Raw genomic sequence first — 15,525 nt, 5'->3', positions numbered from 1 at the left:
CTTATTGGCAAGCGCCCCGGTACTTCGATCAAAGACCCACCTTCGTCTCATCTCGGGGCAGGACACCCTGCTACTTTCGTCCCGGTTTGCCCTTTTCACCCTTCCTTCTTGTTTCGCCGTTGTGGGTGTTAGTTCGGCGCTTCTGAGGCTGACTTGACTCGATTTCGTGGATCGTGAACTTGACGACGTGAGACTACTCTAGTCGGAAGAAAGAGCCCCAAGTCACAGTCTCTTACCATGTCAATCGGCGGCCCTTGTCTCTGGGTGCCTTCTTTATCCTCGCCAGTCCCCTCTCTATCTGCAGTCAGTTCTCATTTTCCATCTTTTCACGGAGACCGTTTTTCTTCTCCACGGGCTGTCTCGCCGTTGCGAACCCTGCAAAAGGATCGAGACCAGCGTGCCTCGGGCGGACTATCTGCTACTACCATGCAACCTGTTCTGAAGGCTGGAAATGCCTTGACGACCTCTGTGCCTGGAGGTTCAGCTGGATCGGCACCGTATCTTGAGGGAGAAATCCTATCGCACGGTACGGAAGCCCTTCGGTCTGGAGCGAGCAGAGAGACTTTATTGTCTCGGGTCAAGCTAGAGATCCCGGGTGACCGAGCAGCCCTTTCAATGTCGCAGCAGATGTCTGATCCACATGGGGATGCGATGAACGAGCAGATGGACTTTGACAAGGAAGATCCTGACAGAGAGTCCACCATCAGTCCCTCCGATGAGAGAGGCGATGCAGTGGGAAGCGACGATGATGGCAAGGTATCTGCGTTGGAGAAGAAGAAGATGAAGCGATTCCGGTAGGGCTCAATGAAGGACCGAAACGAAGACAAGTGCTAACAGACTGCAGGTTGACTCACAATCAGACTCGCTTCTTGATGAGCGAGTTTACTCGTCAAGCCCATCCAGATGCTGCTCACCGGGAGCGTTTGTCCAGGGAGATCCCTGGCTTGACGCCCCGACAGGTTCAAGTGTGGTTTCAAAACAGGTACATAATGACTCCTCTTTTCAACCCCGTTCTTGGATCTAACAACAACGCACCCTGTAGGAGAGCAAAGCTCAAGCGTCTCACAACAAATGATCGTGAGCGAGTGCTCAAGTCAAGAGCCCTTCCGGATGACTTCGACACCACCAAAGTTCTTCGGACACCCTTTGAAAGTAAATCGACCGGACCAACTCCCATTGCATCCCCTCATGACTATGGGGCCCCCAATCCAGACTTTGCATCTTTGAGAGCGCTGCGAACCGACTGCTTTCCGCGTCACGAGGAGGACTACCTCGTCTCACCCCTTAGTTCCGCGTCGACCTCCGGGACTTACATGTCTTCTGCTGGACAGGGACGAAATGACGGCCTGTCACAATCCAATATGATGTTCAGTCGACCTGCCGCTTCGGCATCCATGCATGATCTGCACAGGACGATTCGCAGCGACTATTCTATCACCAGATCTAATAGTTTGTCAGATGCCTCCTCTCAGCAATCTACTTTCCACGCAGGCTACCCTCTCCAGAATCGATTCGGAGCTCCTTCAAATCCACCAAATATGCCCTATGGAAGGCAAACAATGGACTACATCCCCCGTTCGACTGGTATGGTGACAGCCTACGATCAGCACCAGCCCTTCGAAGGATCAGTCTCCCCAACAGACTCCCAAGGAGCACAACTGCCATACGACATGGGAAATCTAGGTTGGTTCACCCCCAACTAAGAACTTAGATGGAGAAAAACCTCTCAAGACCAAGCCCTAACTCGCATGTCCCAAAACAGGCACTCAGCCACAAAACTACCAATCTCAGTTAGAAATGTCCACACCAAAAGACTACAGCGGAATTGGAATGGGTTCACAAATATCAACACACGGTAGACCCATGGCAAATCTCCAATCCCTCCCCGTCTCCGGCGCTCAAGAATACCGATCTTATCCATATGCCAATCCCTCTGCGGGAGCCATTCCTTATACACAGGCCAACAACTCAACTCTAAGCCTTCCAACAACATATGCCCCGTCAAATCAGGGCGTCTCTGCCCAAGATTCGATGCAACAGAGCCCACAAACCCTCGAATCCCTGCGAAGCAAATTCGGAAATCCCTCCTTCAATTACGCAAATTATATCCAGCAATAAAGTCATACGAGAGGCAGGACCACTAAAAATGAGTTTCTTTCCTACTGGGCGCTTGACGCCAGACTTTGGGCTGGTACCCCCTTTCCCTTTTGGGGCCTCTTTGGAGCCTCGAGCATTTGACCTTATCAGCGTGTTTTAATCTTAATCCTTGTATAGCCTTTTCCTTTTCCAATTTTCTTACCTTTTCTTTTATTCACTCTTCATCTTTCCATCTTTTCATTGTCGGGCATTTGGTTTCGTTTCATCTTTCTGCCTTCGCCCTTTTTTCCATATTCACCTGTACATGCTACCATTTTCGAGCCTAAATTTGTTTTGGGGGTGGACTTCTTTATTTGGAGAACGTTTTCTGAGGTTCCATCACGGTACCCTTGTCCATAGCTTTTCTGTTGCACAAGCGCTGATTAGATCTGGGAGGAGTGGAAGTTAAAATAAATCCATTTCAAATCTCTTTTGATTGAATTTTCCGATCTTGGACTCGGTCTCTATCCACTATTCCCACCTGTATAGCAGAGCATTTATCATTCTTTTTCCATCCTTGAAAGCACCTGAGTTGATCCACATGTGCATGGATTCTAAGCTTTCGATTTTTTCAAGGGTTATTGAAACGGTCAACAGAAGGGGCACTCAACCTTGAGAAAGTAATTTCTGGACACCTCATACATGCACACGCATATATTGATCACGTCAATCCGGTGTTGAAGAATCAAAATGTTCAAAATCTATTCACATGGCACCGGTAAAATAGACATGAAATATACTCAGTCAACATTTGAATCAATGTGTCAAGGTTCCAACTATTATACCTACTACCTACTAGTCTCCTACCCTGTCTCGACTATCCCACTCAGTATTTTACCTTCTTTCCTACTGTATCAATTAGATAGCTGGGTTATATAAAAGGGCTCTCCAAAATGATAAGTAGCGAATTGAAAGAAAGAATGAAATGCTAGCGGTATACCTAAATACTTAATAGACTAGAGGATTGATATAAACTGGAGACAAACCATGTGAAAGCCTTATATATATGTATTCCAAGAACTCAATTTAGGTGGCCAACAACTACAGTACCGACAACCTCAATTCCAACCATGTACATTGTAGTCATTTAAACGTTGGTAGACCTAGAATCATGGAACCAGTAATATTTAACTGGTGAACCTCGGAAGGCATGAACAAAAACGTATATTTTTAGGTACCCCGGACCCACTGCAAATAGTCTAATCTGGCATGGAGTACATCCATACCTAAATAGGTGAAATATTTCAGGTTCAATTGTATTTCACACATATCATATACCTAGACCTCAAAGAACTAGCTTGAGATATCGCACATTCAAAAGAGGGGTCCAAGTCTTCAAAGCCCTAGCCCAGGTCGTTCCTGAACCTTCCAAATTCTTCATACCAGACCATGTCATGCCAGGGCGATCAAGATACAGTTGAACCCACTAAAATGGTCAAATCAAAAGTCTTGTAAAAGTCATCCAAGTATGACCGTGACCAATCTGACCATTCAAGAGGCGTCGATTTGCAGCATCTTGAGGTTGAGCCAATCAGCGATCGCCTATCAGCTGGTCAACATGTCACGTGACCATACATATTGACCAATAAGAGAGAAGGCAATGATAATCAAGGTCAGATTGACTCTTGGACTGTGACGCATGGAATCAAGTATAAATATTCATGGTCGCACTTGCAATTGTTTCTTTCTTCATTCATCCTGACTCTGCTTTAATCCTCAATCAACTTCCTTCAACAACTCTACAATTTCAATTCAATTCATCTCTTCGAGATAATTACCAATACATTCAAAATGGTCCACCCCACTGTCACCTGCTGCAAGACCTCCGGCGCCGGAGAGTGTGTCTGCGCTGCCCAGGCCAAGTGCTCCTGTGGAAAGGAGAGCGCCCTCCACTGCTCTTGCAACAAGGCTTCCACTGAGAACGCCATCTCTGGACCTCGCTGCTCATGCCGTATGTTTGCCTTCAAAGTAGAATGTGGAGTATCAAATGACTAACCCTTTTAGGCGCCCGCCCCGTTGGTCAGTGCACCTGTGAGCGCTCCGTGACCGAGAACAAGGCCGTCTCTGGCGAGACCTGTGCCTGTGGCAGCCGTCCCTCTAGTAAGTTTACCAATTCAAGCATTCACAATCACTCAATGAACCGGTCTAACATGACTTTATAGCTTCTTGCACCTGCGAGAAGGCCGAGGGCGTTGACTCCGCTTTGGAGGTCGACTTCACCACCCGCGCTTAAACAGATGAAACTGTTTTTGGGTCTCTAATGGCCTGTTATTGTTTTTCAATCATCAGCATGAATTGCATTGCTATGGGTTTCGGGAGTAGGCAGGCTGGCGTTCAGAGCTTCAGATGAAGTATACTCGGGTTCCTTAATTCATTAGTCAGATCCACTTGGGTTGTGGACCTTTTTTTTCCATAGTTATGAATAATGAAGAAAATTCAAATATCTGCGCGACGTTCAAGTTAAAACTAGTGTAAATCTTTCTTAAGATCGGACCAAACCGAAATAGATTAAGATCGACTTGCAGGCTGCAGTAGTTAGTTGGTCCCTGAATCGCACCGCCACAGTCGCATCAACGTTGTTCCTACGCCACAGCGGAAGAAGTGATCGACGGCGGAAAGTGGCCCAAGGGACGGAGGTGTGTGATGAGGATCTCACATCGACTGGCTCCTTTTTCTCCCCATTCTTCTTGACGCTTGGTTAGTCAATACGCACAATCCATAATCTCTATTATTGCCTTGTTATTCTGTCCTAACCTTTCCACCGCTAACTCTAGGGATCCACTACGACCGGGCAACCCCCTGTTTCCTCGCAGTCCAAGCTCCTATCCATAAATCCACATCGACTTGACTTCGGCCAATGCGCCACCACCGCGACAATACAACAGGACATGGTTGTGTGACGTTGTCTGTTCGATCGCAAACCCCTGAGGTCATATCCGCGCGTGGCATGCGAGCCGTATATACCGACTCCACCCCACTCCCCATTCCCCGACGTTTAGTGTCTACGACATCCAAGGGGGCGTTCTAAGCCTGTGCCTACGAAGACCGGCAAGAAATATCAAAACAAAATACCTAAACCATGTCGTCAATGAAAGGACTGGTGCAGTTCATCGCGGACTTGCGCAATGCGCGGGCGCGAGAACTGGAGGAGAAGCGCGTGAACAAAGAGCTGGCCAACATTCGACAGAAGTTCAAGTCTGGCAACCTTAACGGATATCAGAAGAAGAAATACGTGTGCAAGCTCCTCTACGTCTACATCCAGGGTTACGATGTCGACTTTGGTCACCTCGAAGCCGTCAACCTCATTTCTTCGAATAAATACTCCGAGAAGCAGATCGGGTATCTCGCCGTCACCCTGTTCCTGCATGAAGAGCACGAACTACTCCACCTGGTTGTCAATAGTATTCGGAAAGACTTGATGGATAATAGTGAGCTGAACATCTGTTTGGCGTTGCATGCAGTGGCCAATGTTGGTGGCCGGGAGCTGGGAGAGGCTTTGGGCAATGAAGTCCACCGTCTCTTGATTTCCCCGTGAGTGTTCCTGCTTACATTGACGGTTACAATGCTGACATTCTTAGTACTTCGAAAGCTTTTGTCAAGAAGAAGGCCGCGCTAACGCTACTTCGGCTGTACCGCAAATATCCCGGTATCGTTCGGAACGAATGGGCCGAAAGAATTATTTCGATTATGGATGACCCGGATATGGGTGTCACCTTGTCTGTCACCTCGCTGGTCATGGCGCTGGCCCAAGATATGCCAGAAGAATACAAAGGAAGTTATGTGAAAGCTGCGCAGCGGTTGAAGCGGATCGTGGTTGACAACGATATCGCACCGGACTACCTCTACTACCGTGTCCCATGTCCGTGGATCCAAGTCAAGTTCCTGCGTCTGATGCAATACTATCCTCCATCAGGTATTCCTAACTTCTCTTATATTCTTTGTTCACATGCTTATCATTTCTGCAGAGGATAGCCACGTGCGTGAAATTATCCGGGAGTCCCTTCGGCAGATCATGCAGGCTGCGATGGAAACCCCCAAGAACGTCCAGCAAAACAATGCCCAAAACGCAATCCTATTCGAAGCCATCAACCTCCTCATCCACCTCGACTCTGAACACACTTTGATGATGCAAATTTCTTCTCGTCTGGGCAAATACATTCAATCCCGTGAAACCAACGTCCGATATCTTGGCTTGGATGCGTTAACCCACTTTGCTGCGCGGGCAGAAACCCTGGATCCAATCAAGAAGCACCAGAACATTATCCTGGGCTCTCTTCGAGACCGAGATATCAGTGTTCGTCGCAAGGGACTGGATCTGTTGTACAGCATGTGCGATACCACCAACGCCGGTCCCATTGTAAATGAGCTTCTCCGTTACCTTCAGACTGCTGATTATGCCATTCGTGAGGAAATGGTCTTGAAGGTTGCTATTCTCACCGAGAAATATGCAACGGATGCTCAATGGTATATTGATATGACTTTGAAGCTTCTATCTCTTGCGGGTGATCACGTCAACGACGAAGTGTGGCAGCGAGTCATTCAAATCGTGACCAATAACGAAGAATTGCAGGCATATGCGGCCCACACGCTCTTCGGATATATGAAAACCGACTGCCACGAGAGTTTGGTAAAGATTGGCTGCTACGTCCTCGGCGAATTTGGCCACCTAATCGCCGAGAATCCCGGATCCAGTCCTATCGAGCAATTCTTGGCATTGCAGGCGAAGATGTTCACGGGATCCGACAACGCAAGAGCCATGATCCTCTCGTCGTTTGTCAAGTTTGTCAATCTTTTCCCCGAGATTAAGCCACAGCTCCTTCAGATTTTCCGCCTGTACAGCCATTCTCCTGATTCAGAATTGCAACAGCGAGCGTTTGAGTACCTATCATTGGCAACACTTCCGACCGACGACTTGCTGCGAACTGTCTGCGATGAAATGCCACCTTTCTCAGAGCGTACCTCCATTCTTTTGTCACGGCTACATCAGAAGACAGCTGGCACTAGCGAGAGAAAGACATGGGTGGTTGGTGGTAAAGCCGCGAACGCAGACAAGCAAGAAGTTCTCATGGCGCAAACTACTGGTCTCAAGCGTTCATTCACCACAATTGTTCACGGTCACAAGACTGGATCTAACGGTAGCACTCCCACCAGTGCAAAAAGTGCGTCTGGCGACCTGGCAGGATTGGACTTCAACAATGGCCCAGTGGCACCTGCTCCAAACCTTGCCAGCGCAGCTCACCTGACACCAGAGTGGGACATTGGCTACAACAAGCTTTACTTCTCGCACGAGGGTGTTCTCTTCCAGGACGCCCAGATCCAGGTTGGCCTACGGTCAGAATATCGTGGCCATATGGGAGTGGTTAAGCTCTACATCTCCAACAAATCCTCTTACCCCATTGGGTCGTTGACTACTACTATTGACAATCCCGCCTCTCCAAACCTCAAAATTGATAGCAAAAACCTGCCTGAGTCTAGCGTTGCGGCATCTGGGCAAACCCAGCAGACAATCTTCTGCGTGTCACACGGTCCCTTCTCGGATGCCCCGACCATCCGTATCTCCTACCTGGCCGGTGCCCTCCAGGCCTACACTCTCCAACTGCCCGTTCTGATGCATCGGTACATGGAACCATCATCTCTATCCGCGGAAGACTTCTTCCAGCGCTGGAGACAGATCGGTGATGGGCCCCTAGAGGCTCAGAAGACCTTTGGTCTGAGCGGAAAGCACAAGATAATTAACGAGGCTTACACCCGACGAACTGTAGAAGGATTTGCATGGAAGATCCTGGACGGCGTGGACCCGAACAGCAAAAATATTGTCGGCTGCGCAGTGTACCAGTTTGAAGGAGGCAAGATCGGCTGTCTACTGCGTCTGGAGCCCAACTACGAGAAATCGGTAAGTGACCAACTCTCTTGTGTTTCCCAATTTCCCATATTCCTAGTATAAAACTAATCCTTGATGCAGATGTACCGAGCCACAATTCGTGCCACACAAGAAGGCGTTCCACAGGCACTGGTGAAGCAGATGGAGCAGAAGCTCGGCCAGGGGTTTAAAGATTCTGGATCTGGGTCCTACGACGAGTGAATAACGCATTGGAGGGCGAGGAACATTCATGTATATCTCCAGCTTTCGAGCCAAACATCAGCGAGCGTTCCTTTATGATTGGACTCGTTTTCTTGTATAATCTTTGCCTGCAATAATATTGATATGATATAGCAGTTCCTCCACACACATCTATTTGCACCTGCACCCTATTTGAAATCAATAGTTGCTTAGAAAAAGTTGAAGTCGTCGCGGAATTCTCTACTTTCATGCCTAACTACTAGCGACCTTGGGAATACATCTTCCTAGATCTCTTCCTCGACCCGCATACACCTGGGCATGGCTGCTAATTAATGAGCACGCGTTTCAATATGTTGCAGGACCACCATGCAGTACCTGTTCTGGTGTTTAAGGCGAGGTGTTGGGTGTATTTTGTTCAAATTTTGCAGACCTACGAGATTATCACGATGTATTCAATCAAGGATGAAATGTTGATTATTTTCGATCTCACGGACAATTTTGACACCTTGTGTCTCCTCCATTTCCCAAGATTGTAATCTATATTTCTGCTTCTTCATTATCTTTTGGTTTTGTCAGGAAACATTGGATTGTCTAACCCATTGGCACCACGCTGAATATGCAGGAATTCATAACTCGTGAAAACCTCAATGACTTCCTAAATAACTCTCGCCTCCGACTTGGGCGGCCGATCCCCAAAAATGGTCGTTCCAACACGAACCTGGTCCGATCCTAGGGCAATAGCACCCTCGAAATCCGAGCTCATTCCCATACTAAGCTCCAATTCCGCATCAGACCCGGTCAATCCCAGATCCGCAACAATTCGATCCCTTGTCTCCCGCAAACACACAAAGTCCTCATTCTCATTTTCCGGAGTGGTAGCCTTCGACCGCGCAATAGCTCCAATAGTCATCACACCGTGCAGCTTCAGACGAGGACACTTTTCTTTAATAAAACGAGCCAGGGCAGGCGCAGCAGTCGGTTCGACACCGGCCTTGTTCTCTTCGCCGGAGGTATTGATCTGCACATAAATACGGAGTCTGTCGTCACCAGCAGCTACTGCATCCGCATTGATGTCCTCAGGCTTCCTCTCGCCCCATCCTTTATTCAGGAGTCCGGCTTTCTTCTCTGTATCAACGCTCTCGACAGCCCATAGCCCGCGCACGTCACGGGCTAGCGTGACACATTTGTTAGACTGCAGTCCGCCAATGAAGTGCCATTTGATACTGGGTGGAAGTAGTCGCGACTTCTCAAGGAGTTCTTGGATGTAGTTCTCGCCGAAATGCAGCTGTGAGGCTGGGGGTTGGTGCAGGGCAAGCACATCTGAGGCGGGCTTCAACTTGGAGACTGCTACTAGGCGGACGGGCTTAGACGGGGTTGGAGAATGAGTTGCTGCAGCTGTGATGCGCGCAGAGACAGCGTTCAGATTGGCAAGAAGAGCTGAAGCTCGCGCGGGGGTGGCGGCCATATTGAGTGGTTGATTGGTGGTTGATTCGGATGGAGTGGTCATTGCAGTTGTTGGTGGTTTTTGGAAGATGACGATGTGATTACTGTGATTTATTTTGCACAGACGTGATAATTGCAGTGGATGTTGGTGATGTACTCCAACTAACCTTTTGAGGACCAATCGAGGGAAAGGGCGTAAACTTGGTGATATAACTCTTGATCGCGGCCTGAGGCTCCTCCGCGGGAAAAGTGACAGATCACATGACATGAGCCGAGGAACTTGAAACCCACCGCCTGCTGCTTTCTGTTATTGCCAAGCTGAGTATCATTTGGCTTCATGGCTTTACCGTTTGCATCCGATTGATAAAAGATCCTGCTCCTACTCCTGCTTCTAATCTTGATCTTAATCTTGAATCAATATTCCCATGCGGCATTAGGAATGCGGAGTCGTGCAACGTGACCTGGGCGCCAAATGATACCAAGGGGATCCCTTCAGCCCCGCTAACCCCCCTAATGCAGCCCTGGCGGCTAGTCAGGCCCAATCAAGAAGATCGACCGGGTCACTGAAGATCCTTCAGGTCTGACAAGGTTGATCTTCGATAAGATTTGCTATTGAGTTTCAAACCAGATCCATTTTTCTTTGTACAACTTGTGAGGAATCTATTTTTAAATACAGAGCCGCCTGCATGATCCTTTGTACTTCGTACTGTACTTGCATAGTTAGGCGGGTTTCCTTTCAATAGCTTCAGCCAAGACCAATTATTAGTTTCTATTACCTCACTTGTACCATTTTATTACAGCAGAATCGCTAAAACCAGCGCTTTTTGTTAAGTGCGAATTGTTCCACCCAATGATAAGCTGTAGTCTGCTCAGGTCCCCCTCCAATACCACCTGAATCGATGAAGATGTAACCTGAAGCGCCGGACAGGGCAATTCACTCAGATAATTATGGGCCGCAGCATCCCGAAGAGATGGTTGTCTTCCTTGACGTCAGATTTTAGAGAGATCCATGGTTCCCAAAGACTGCTGCTATTCACTCATTTTTACCATAGGGCCCCTCATTCACTTCTACATCTAGAACATAAAGACTGCTGATCGGCACTTAACTTCTATTTCTCTCTTTTTACCATTTTTGCCTCCTCCATCAGCTGGTCTGAAACTACATTCATAACAACTCTCTTTGATCTGTCCCTGGTTGGACAATTTTTATCCGGCTCTTCCGCAACTCTATCTTTCGACAAAGAACCATTATTCAAACCAATCCTGACCTTGCATTGACTGCAAGTCGCCGATCTTCAAAAGAATCTCCCAAACTCATCTCTCTGCAGCCCACCAGAGAGATTCGAGAAGAGCATCGCAACATCGTCCGGATTGGGTCGGATCTACTTCAATCACACGCTCCACTCTCCAGGGTTCCATCTACCAAGATATATCAAATCAAATCAACCAATTGAAGCTTTTCACCATGTGTCGTCAGTACTTCACGCTTTATGAGTGGTGTCACTGCGAAGAGGCAGCTGGAAACAGTGTCTGCACTGGTCAGCGCCGCAACAGCTGCACAGGGATCAGTATTGAGACCGTCCACATGCATTGTTTTTGCAATGCACACGCTGCCAAGGGGTTTAAGACTGAGAAGAAAACTCGCAAGGAAGAAGAAAAGATGCGCCGCCGATCCCAAGAATCTTTGGATGAGAAGTCCTCTTTGGGTCGACGCTGGTACCAATGGTATCAATGGCGGGGATTGTGGTCACGTTAGATCATGTTTCGCTCTTTTTTGGTTTCTTTTTGATTTTCATTTGTCCATTTTTGTCTTCCATCTGCTTCATACTTGTTGATTTTTCCGAGCTTTGGTGTTGGGGTTGATTCATGTTTGGTTATTTCATGGGCAAATCACATTGAAAAAGGGATATACTGGTGTTTGAAGGCAGGGAAAGTCTCATTTAGATACTTCATATCATCCAAATAGAAAGAATGTGATTGCCAGACATATTCTAGTGAAACAGCAAAAGTGTTCATTTCATACAAACAGTTTATATAGAAGAATGTAGTAGGGATGGGATCGACTGACCCCTTGCCCCATACTGGAAATAGTATCTAATAATCCAAACACATCCCGCCCTCCTTTCTATCCTCACTACTTGCACCTTCTAACCCCTCAGTTACTACGTACTTCTTTTATCGATATCATCGATTTCAAGATTGTCCCTTATCTCTAATGCTCATTCGTGATTGACTCATATTATGGACCCCTCCAAAGCGCCCTCCAAAGCGCCCCCCAAAGCGCCACCCTATGATCCACCTCTGTCCATTGAGAACTCCCAAAACAACGCGATGAATGAGTCGCCCTATGACATCGCCGATTCTTTGAATCGCATGTCTCTTGCAAATGCGACGGTCACTCCATTACCCACTTCCCCCTCCCTCTTATCTCCCGGTGCCTCGTCGCATCCCACCCCTGTCAGCCAGCCCACGCCGCGACGCACTCCCAGCTCCAGCTCGTTGCGCGAAGAACGTCGCAAATCGATCCCTGTCCTTCAAAAGCGCCAATCGACTGCGTCTCTCAGATCATCTTCGGGTCATAACGGACCTGTCTCCCCGCTTACAGATTCCTCGCGTCGCTCATCTGCAAATAACGCGGGGTCCCCAACCTCCGCCGCGCTGCCCGCAATGTTGCCGCGGCTCACGTTTGGCGCTCCAGAGCCCGAAGTCCCCACGGCAGCTTCGATAGCGGCCGAACACTTCCAGAAAGAGGTTGACCTGCACCAAGAAGGTACTCTGGGGTCCAAAACAATTGTCGTGGTTCATGATGCTTGTTACGGCCACCGCTTCTCGCGCCCACGCCCGACTAGACTGGAGCTCGGCTCTATCGTCGAGCGCCCAGAGCGCATTCGTGCCTGTATGTTGGGGGTGGCTGCTGCTTATGTCCGCCTTGGTCGTCGATATTCAGGAGAAAAGTTTGCCCCTCGTCCTAATCTTAATATTCCTGATCTACCCCCGCCATTCCAAATCATCAAGTCGTCGCGCTCGTTACCCCTGATCGACGACGCCGTCACCAGTGTCCATGGGGCCCCGTGGATGACGGAACTCAAGGGCATGTGTGACCTTGCAGAGTCGCGTCTCGCTTTAACTGGTAAAGAATTGGTCCGAAGTCGCATCCAAGATAACGACGGTCTAGCCTCCAGTGGACCGGAACTTCACACGGGTGATCTTTACCTATGCGCCGAGTCGCAAAATGCCTTCCAGGGCGCCTTGGGTGCCGTCTGTGATGGCGTTGATCTTGTGCTTGGCCCGGGCCCTACCACTCGCGCCTTTGTCTGCATTCGGCCGCCTGGTCACCATTGCTCTGCTGACTTTCCGTCTGGATTCTGCTGGATCAACAATGTTCATGTTGGAATCTCACATGCAGCTACTCAGCATGGCTTGACCCATGCTGCTATCATTGACTTTGATCTGCACCATGGCGACGGCTCTCAGGATATTACGTGGAATCATAACCGCAAGGTTTTGGAAGCCTCTCGCAAGTCTTCCGCTTATGAGAAAACCCCAATCGGTTACTACAGCCTTCATGACATCAACTCTTACCCGTGCGAAGATGGTATCCCCGAAAAAGTTGGTAATGCAAGTATTCAAATTGATGGTGCGCATGGCCAGTCTGTCTGGAACGTTCACATGGACACTTGGGCAACAGAACCCGACTTCTGGGACTTGTACCACAGGAAATACATGACCCTTATCGAAAAAGCACGTACGTTCCTTCGCAGACATACCGAAAAGCTCGCCGAGATCCCCAATGGTCCGCGTCCCAAGGCAGCTATCTTCATTTCCGCTGGATTTGATGCAAGCGAATGGGAAGGCCAGGGTATGCAGCGTCATAGGGTCAATGTGCCAACCGATTTCTACGCCAAGTTCACTGCAGATGTAGTGTGGATGTCCCAAGAGGAGGGCCTCGGTGTAGATGGACGTGTGATCAGTGTACTCGAAGGTGGCTACAGTGACCGAGCTTTGGCTAGTGGTGTGCTCAGCCACCTAAGCGGTCTAGGCAGCACTCCTGAAAATGCTCCACCTCTACCCAGCTCTACTCCCATCCCCAATGAGTATGACGTTGGGTGGTGGTCACCCTACCATCTGGAGGAACTGGAGGCACTTGCGTATCCACCAGATAAGAGTCACGAAAAATCGACACCGACGTTCCTCAACCCCACTCGTTCATTCTCAGCCAAGGTAGTTAACCCCGCACGCGAAAGGAGAACCTTCGGGTCCTTGCCTGGCCTCGATCCTTCTCTTCCTTCTCTTCCAGAAGTTGGCTGGGCAACGGCTGCTCATGAACTGTTCAAGACTCTTATTCCCGAGCATCGGCAAACCGGGAGTTACAAGCCCGAGGATCTCAATGCTGCTGCTTCCCGCCAACGGTATGAGCGGCAGATTGCACTCGATGGCGGTGCCACGAACCCTGCCATTGTTCCTCTACCACCTCCAACCCCAGTTGACGACAGAAGACAGCTTCGTGTGAGAAGGACAAAGTCTCCGACAGTTCATTCTCCTCGGCCTGCTACCCCTCGACAACAGGCTATGCGAAGCAAGAGCCGAAGAAAGACTGCTGATGGCAATGACTTGCCCGATGCATCCCGTGAATCATCCCCTTCTGTGGATGCCAGTCGGCGAAAGAGTGTTACCGCAGTAGCCCCGGTTGCGAGCAGTTCGGGCACGAGGGCTTCAGACCATCAAAGAGTTTCTGCAGGTGATGGCCCGTCTGAGACAAGTTCTAGACCTACATCTACTAGCGGCGCACGGAAAACCAGCGGCTCGCGTTCGGGCACTCCGAAACGAACTGCTAGCCCGAGAAAGGCTCCCCCAGTCCCCAAAGTTCCCACCACATTCTTACCTTCAAAGCTTTCCGATCAAGTGACACTACCTAAGGATGATGTGGAAAACCTATCGGCTGGGCTCCAGAGGATCAAACTGGTTATGCCATCACCCGAGGAACAGGCTGCCCGCGAGAAAAGGGCCAATGAAGAGCGTCGGCGGAGTGCGAGAGGAGGCAGGACTCCGAAATCTCCCACGTCCAGGAAGCCTGCTCCTGGCGCTATTAATACCAAGACCGGCATTCGTCCTGAGATCCTACCTACCAACTCCCCGCCAGATCTCCCGACGCCCCCTATCGGGGTTTCTGCAAGTGATGCAGCAGTGAAAAAAGAGAATCAATCATCCTTCCCTATCGATTTCTCGTCTGAGACCCTTGCCTCCACTTTGCCCATGAGTGCTAACTCAAGCGGACCCAGTGGCATGGGCATAATGTTCCCTGCGTCAGCTCCTTCTGAAACGGTTTCCCGGTCAATGTCCCCCTCTATTAGCCAGCAGCCAGCTCTGTTTACCACCAGTAACTCCCCACCTCACACACCCGGCAGCCATATGCATATGGATATGTCTCCCCGTCAGGCCAATGTGTTCTCGCCTCCTACTTCCGAAGGTCAAACGAAAACTGGTCTTCCTGTGTTTACATCCAGCAGTGCCATTCCTTTTGCCGCACCGGAGAAGCACGGGGATGGACACTCGCAGACTTAACCGTCATCTTCTTATCCATCTTAAAGTCACCCTGAATCCAACTTTTCGCCAATTTAATGTCCAACCTCCGACTATTTTGATCTCGTCTTTCTCTGTGGATAATTCTGGCGTTCTGGATGGGCTGTCATACACGTATGGCTTTTTGGTTCGGTTTTTTATTATGCGTCAGATACCCCGTTTGTTTAATCGTTCTTTGCTGCATCCATTTTCTCTCCTTGACGTTGATGGTTCAATTATGAGTTTATCTGATCTTAAGTAATTTATATCAGTTTATCAGTAATCTATTGATTAATATGCAGTATTAGCTACAAGGAACTTTGTAT

General features: G+C 49.0%; 6 protein-coding genes across 6 annotated transcripts; 5 read left to right on the top strand and 1 right to left on the bottom strand.

Moving 5' to 3' along the window:
* Positions 1 to 237: 237 nt before the first annotated feature.
* N7520_001564 (homeobox domain-containing protein) lies at positions 238 to 2,118 on the top strand (the record flags this gene model as incomplete). The annotated part of the gene is made up of 4 exons (XM_057135499.1): positions 238 to 794; positions 845 to 982; positions 1,043 to 1,683; positions 1,763 to 2,118. The coding sequence occupies 4 exons, from the start codon at positions 238 to 240 to the stop codon at positions 2,116 to 2,118; spliced, it is 1,692 nt and encodes a 563-aa protein (XP_057001435.1).
* Positions 2,119 to 3,927: 1,809 nt separating this feature from the next.
* On the top strand, positions 3,928 to 4,369 carry N7520_001563 (putative copper resistance protein Crd2; the record flags this gene model as incomplete). The annotated part of the gene is made up of 3 exons (XM_057135498.1): positions 3,928 to 4,087; positions 4,141 to 4,236; positions 4,299 to 4,369. The coding sequence occupies 3 exons, from the start codon at positions 3,928 to 3,930 to the stop codon at positions 4,367 to 4,369; spliced, it is 327 nt and encodes a 108-aa protein (XP_057001434.1).
* Positions 4,370 to 5,215: 846 nt separating this feature from the next.
* N7520_001562 (AP-2 complex subunit alpha) lies at positions 5,216 to 8,218 on the top strand (the record flags this gene model as incomplete). Its single annotated transcript, XM_057135497.1, has 4 exons — positions 5,216 to 5,667; positions 5,715 to 6,049; positions 6,102 to 8,029; positions 8,099 to 8,218. The coding sequence occupies 4 exons, from the start codon at positions 5,216 to 5,218 to the stop codon at positions 8,216 to 8,218; spliced, it is 2,835 nt and encodes a 944-aa protein (XP_057001433.1).
* A 634-nt stretch (positions 8,219 to 8,852) lies between these two features.
* N7520_001561 (YggS family pyridoxal phosphate enzyme) lies at positions 8,853 to 9,662 on the bottom strand (the record flags this gene model as incomplete). Its single annotated transcript, XM_057135496.1, has 1 exon — positions 8,853 to 9,662. One exon carries the CDS (start codon positions 9,660 to 9,662, stop codon positions 8,853 to 8,855), a length of 810 nt encoding a protein of 269 aa, XP_057001432.1.
* Positions 9,663 to 11,105: 1,443 nt separating this feature from the next.
* N7520_001560 (uncharacterized protein) lies at positions 11,106 to 11,396 on the top strand (the record flags this gene model as incomplete). Its single annotated transcript, XM_057135495.1, has 1 exon — positions 11,106 to 11,396. One exon carries the CDS (start codon positions 11,106 to 11,108, stop codon positions 11,394 to 11,396), a length of 291 nt encoding a protein of 96 aa, XP_057001431.1.
* Positions 11,397 to 11,881: 485 nt separating this feature from the next.
* N7520_001559 (histone deacetylase hosB) lies at positions 11,882 to 15,202 on the top strand (the record flags this gene model as incomplete). Its single annotated transcript, XM_057135494.1, has 1 exon — positions 11,882 to 15,202. One exon carries the CDS (start codon positions 11,882 to 11,884, stop codon positions 15,200 to 15,202), a length of 3,321 nt encoding a protein of 1,106 aa, XP_057001430.1.
* Between the last annotated feature and the right edge of the window lie 323 nt (positions 15,203 to 15,525).

This window comes from Penicillium odoratum (genome assembly GCF_028828045.1).
Source record: "Penicillium odoratum strain IBT 22623 chromosome Unknown utg000001l_segment0_segment0, whole genome shotgun sequence".
NCBI lineage: Eukaryota > Fungi > Ascomycota > Eurotiomycetes > Eurotiales > Aspergillaceae > Penicillium > Penicillium odoratum.
The sequence above is the reverse complement of the archived record's forward strand: the minus strand, read 5'-3'. Positions and strand labels throughout refer to the sequence as shown.